We start from the raw sequence: 5,000 nt of genomic DNA, 5'->3' as shown, positions 1-5,000 counted from the left end.
TAAAATTAATATCGCTAATAAATCCAAAAAGAATCCCAGATAATTCTATAGTTGCATTAGAGATAAAAGGGTTATCAGAAATCACATTAGCCCACTATCATCTGCTAACAATCAACTTAAATATTCGAATGAAGGAATGTGTGATATTCTAAGTAACTATTTTAGCTCAGTACTCGTGAACAAATGAAGCCTGTGATATTTCTAGGGGAAACATTTTCTATATTATAAATAACAAAATAATAAAAATAAAAATAAAAGATATTAAAAATATATATATTATTAAAATACCAGGAGCTAACGGTTTGCGTCCAAGAATCTTAAAGGAAATGAGAAATGAGATTGTAGTTCCGTTAGAAATTATATATATATATATATATATATATATATATATATATGTATATATATATATATATATATATATATATATATATATATCTTAGTACTACTAAAAAATTAATTGGATGGGTTCTCTGACTTTTGGGTGGTTTTGCAAAACGCCTCGCGCCCCTGTGTTGACGTGATGATTTTGTAACGCTTCTCAAGCCAGAGCCAGTAATCCTTTTAACACACACCCTTTCATTACTTTTCCAAAATGTCTGAGGAAGTTTCTTCTAGGATGAAACGTTATCGACACTTCTGGAAAAGGATGACGTGCTCAAAAAAGATACAAAAGAAAGACACCAAAAACAACTCTGAGCTTCTTGGACAGCTTCGAGCAGAACACGCTAGAACCTTTCCGGGTCTTTACGGAAAAACCAAAAGCTTTTCTGTGATAGAGTCTTTAAAAGAGTTCCATTTAAAAGTTCTTCAGTTTAATGTCACCATACGTGAAAATGAAGACTTTTCGTATTCAGATGAATTGTTTGACGATTTACAATTGTTTAACGGAGACGTCGAAAAGAGTAAATTCGATGGTTTTTCCAAGCACTATTTCGCGGGCTACAAGAGTTTCATAAAACATGGAGGCAGGGGTGATCACAGAAATTACCAAATGCACTACATCGTCTCAATTTTTAAGAGTTACAAGCGTCAAGAGAAGAAGAACAAGTACGCTATAAAGAAAGTCAAAGAAGAGGCTGAAAAAAAGAGGCTCCAAGAAAAGATTGAAGAAGAAAAGCGGAAAGCCGCCGAGGAAGAGGAACGGAAAAAGCAAGAAAAGCTGGATAGAAAGCAAAAACTGATGGAACTTAAAAAGGGAAGGGATGAGAGGCGTGTTAAACAGTTGGAGAAAAAAAGACTTGAGCAACAATTGAAAGAGGAGAAACACCATAAAAAATTAGAGAAGAAACGTCTCGAAGAACAAAGAAAAGACGAGAGACTACGTCTAAGAATGGAAAAACGCGAGCTGGCGAAAGAAGAACTAAAAAAAAAGAATGATGTGAGAAATCTGAAAAGAAATATGGGTTCTTTGTTATTCCCTGAACTACAAGAAGAGCAAAAGAAAATGCTAGAAGAAGACAGAGCAGAAAGAAAACAAGATATGGAAGAGAGACGTGAAAAACCGTCAATCGACATATTTTCCATAGACAAACTAAAAGGAGTGATAACCGATGAAAATAAAGTTGAACCTCAAAATCTCGGCAAGCTAGGAGACTTCAAATGTAAATACTGCCAAGCCTTGATGTGGAAAAAAGAGCCCAGGACAGTTTGTTGTAATAACGGGCAAGTCGCGGCTGTTATTCCATCAGAAATCAAAGACAAGACTGTTAAAAGCCTATACGACGGAACTTCTGAATTTTCTGATCGTTTTCTTGGAGATTTAGTAGGATTCAACAATTTGTTCTGTTTTACCTCTTTCTCAACACCTCGCAAGTTAGAAAATGCTTTAGAGAAATCCATATGTTTCAAGGTTCAAGGAAGAATTTACCACAGGTTAGGATATTTGAATCCTGGAAGATTTCAAGAAGGACCTCTAAACCATCAGGCTTCGGGAAGCCGTGGATTTTTTGGCAAGGAAGTAGAAAAAAAGGATTTCTGGAAGAACAAAGGTGACAGTTTCTTGGACCTCTATTTTTACCATGATCGAGACCAGCAAATTAAACTAAGAACAGATAAAATGAAAAATTTAAAGTCAGAAGGGAAAATAGCCACAAAAAAACGACGTTCCAGAGAAGAAAAGGAATACGAAGAAAATGAAAAAATAATCAAGATGCTTTTTGAATACTTTGCTGAAAATAATTCGTCTGTTAAAGGAGGTCGAAAATTCAAAAGAATTAGTTCGGCTTCACATCGAAAAACATGGAAAAATACCAGAGATGACCTTAACACTTAAAGCAGCAGAAGGCGTGCAAACGCGTGAACATAAAGGTGTGTATCACCTTCCATCTTCTTCTGCTGTCGGAGGTATAGTGAATTTAGAACCCGGTAATGATCCTCTTCGGGTTATTATAACGTCTCCTAAACCCGGGTCTAATTATGTTACAAGGATCCTAGAACACTCGAATTTCTTCTATGATCCTTTCCAATACCCTCTTTTAATTCCTCATGGAAATATGGGATATTCTTATACTTTGAAGCTTTTACAGAAAGAAGACAAAGTTCGAAAATATTCGTTGTAGATAATTATGTGAAAGTGGAGACCATGAGACTTGATTTCATAGAGAGAAACCAAAATGAAATAAGAAAAGAAAGGTCGGATATTCTGAGAGGAGAAAATGGAAAAGATAGAGGTCAACGTATAATTATACCTCCTTCATATGTTGGAGGATCAAGATATATGAAGCAAAGACAACAAGACGCCCTCGCATTTGTAACAAATTATGGATCTCCTGACTTTTTCATAACGTTCACTATGAACCCAGCATGGGAAGAACTGGAAGAAGCGACGAGTCAGACAGGAGGAAATGCTGCTTCTGGATGTAAAGCAGACAGGCCAGATTTAGTGAGTAGACTGTTCAAGATGAAAGTGTATAGTCTTCTTGATGATTTCACCGTTAATTGTATATTTGGAAAAGTTAAAGCCTATCTTTACAGTGTCGAGTGGCAAAAAAGAGGGCTCCCACATGTCCATATTTTGTTATGGATGAGACATAATGTTAACGCCGATTTTGTTAGCAAAATAATATCTGCAGAAATACCAGACAAGGAAACTCACCCTAGATTATATGATATTGTGACAAAGTGTATGATACATGGACCTTGCAAGGGTTTTGATGATTCCCAAATTTGTTGCCAAGGGAAATCTTCCTCGGACGGCAAAAATTTGTGTGGAAAAGGGTTCCCGAAAAAGTGTAAAGATACTCTATTTTTCGGAAATAATGGCTACCCACTTTACAAAAGAAGAGCAAAAGGAGAAGGTGGACATACATTTGAGAAGAAAATTAAGGGTAAAAACGTGACAGTAGATAATTCTTGGGTGGTACCTTATAGCCCATATCTATGCCTCAAATATAACGCTCATATAAATGTCGAATGTTTAAATTCCATAAAAATCATAGCCTATGTAACAAAGTACGTTAACAAGGGCTGTGATCGCATACTATACACCAAGACTGAAAAGGATAAAGAAATAGTAAACGAGGTAAGAAATTATCAAGATGCACGCTTCGTAAACGCTAACGAGGCAACATGGAAGATATTCAAGTATCCTATCCATAAGAGCTTTCCCCCTGTTACTACCCTTGATTTGCACCTGGAGGGGGAAAATGAAGTATTTTTCAATGCAGACCACGACGAAGAGACACTGTTATGGAAAACCTTAAAGGATACACAACTCGCATCTTTCTTCAAATTGTGTCAAAAGAACGAGTTCGCTGCTTCACTTTTGTATCACGAAATCCCCAATTTCTTCATATACAACAAATTAGCAGCTAAGTGGATTGAGAGAAAGACGAAAACCGCGGCCCTCGGAAGAGTACGAGCAGTAACCACAAAAACAGTTGAACTCTTTTATTTGCGTATGTTGCTTTCGCATAAAAGAGGACCCACTTCTTACAAGGACCTCAGAACAGTTGAGGGAGTCGAGTACGAAACATATAGAGAAGCTGTAAAAGCCATGGGATTACTCAACGACGAAGAAATATGGAAGAAAACTATAATGGAAATCATAAACCATACTAATAACAGAGACCAACTAAGGTCGACATATGCGAGTATGTTGGTATTCTCTGATCTGGAAGATCAAAGAAGCATATGGGAGGAGACAAAAGACCTTTTTGCGAGTGATTTTCTACATTTGAGGGGATTAGAAGAGTATAATGACGAAATTTACCTCGATGCTCTTGACGATATTCAAGAAAAGGTCTTCAACTGTGGAGGAGGAAAAATCGAACAATACGGTCTTCCTTCTTCAAGAAACGGAGAAAAGTCAACTAATGTTGTAAGAAGAGAGAGATCATACAACAAAGCGGTACTGGCTCAAGAAGTCGAGGAACGAAAAGTGATGATGAACGAAAAACAGAAGCATTGTTACGATACCATAATGAAATGTGTAGAAGACAAATCGAAACGTGGAAAAAGAGGGATTTTTATTAGTGCTCCGGGAGGAACTGGAAAATCTTTCCTGTTGAATATTCTATTGGATACTGTTCGTTCAAGAGGAGAGATAGCATTAGCCGTGGCTTCTTCGGGTATAGCCGCTACTGTTTTACATGGAGGAAGAACCGCCCATAACATGTTCAAAATTCCGTTAATGAAATACAATGAAATACGAGCATGCAGCGTCAAGAAAAATACTGAGCTGGCACGTCTTTTTGAGTTGACTTCTTTGATTGTCTGGGATGAAGCTGTAATGGCTAACAAAAATACAATGACCGCCCTCGATATTACTCTAAGAGACGTTTTAGGTGTTGACAAGTTCATGGGAGGAATAGTATTTGTATGTGCTGGAGATTTTAGACAAATTCTTCCTGTGGTCAGGGGAGGAGGAAAAAGTGAAGAATTGAATTGTTGTCTTAAATCAAGCTATTTCTGGGAAGAATTGAGTAAATTGGAACTGACAGAGAATGTGAGGCTATCAAAAACTGACATTCGGAACAAGAAGTTCGCCGAAGATTTACTGG

The 5,000-nt window shown here is 36.9% G+C and overlaps 1 protein-coding gene across 1 annotated transcript in view; it reads left to right on the top strand.

The window, feature by feature from the left end:
• Positions 1 to 1,621: 1,621 nt before the first annotated feature.
• The window catches only part of LOC143028018 (uncharacterized), a 13,406-nt gene continuing 10,027 nt past the window's right edge, over positions 1,622 to 5,000 (top strand). Inside the window, exons 1-4 of the mRNA XM_076189660.1 lie at positions 1,622 to 1,957; positions 2,193 to 2,343; positions 2,526 to 3,230; positions 3,438 to 5,000. The exon at positions 3,438 to 5,000 is cut by the window's right edge and continues 981 nt beyond it. Coding sequence (XP_076045775.1) covers positions 1,622 to 1,957; positions 2,193 to 2,343; positions 2,526 to 3,230; positions 3,438 to 5,000 — 2,755 coding nt within the window. The remainder of the gene's footprint in view (positions 1,958 to 2,192; positions 2,344 to 2,525; positions 3,231 to 3,437) is intronic.

Source organism: Oratosquilla oratoria, chromosome 9, assembly GCF_046742065.1.
Source record: "Oratosquilla oratoria isolate Oo_2021 chromosome 9, ASM4674206v1, whole genome shotgun sequence".
NCBI lineage: Eukaryota > Metazoa > Arthropoda > Malacostraca > Stomatopoda > Squillidae > Oratosquilla > Oratosquilla oratoria.
This window is presented reverse-complemented; position numbering and strand designations above follow the sequence as displayed.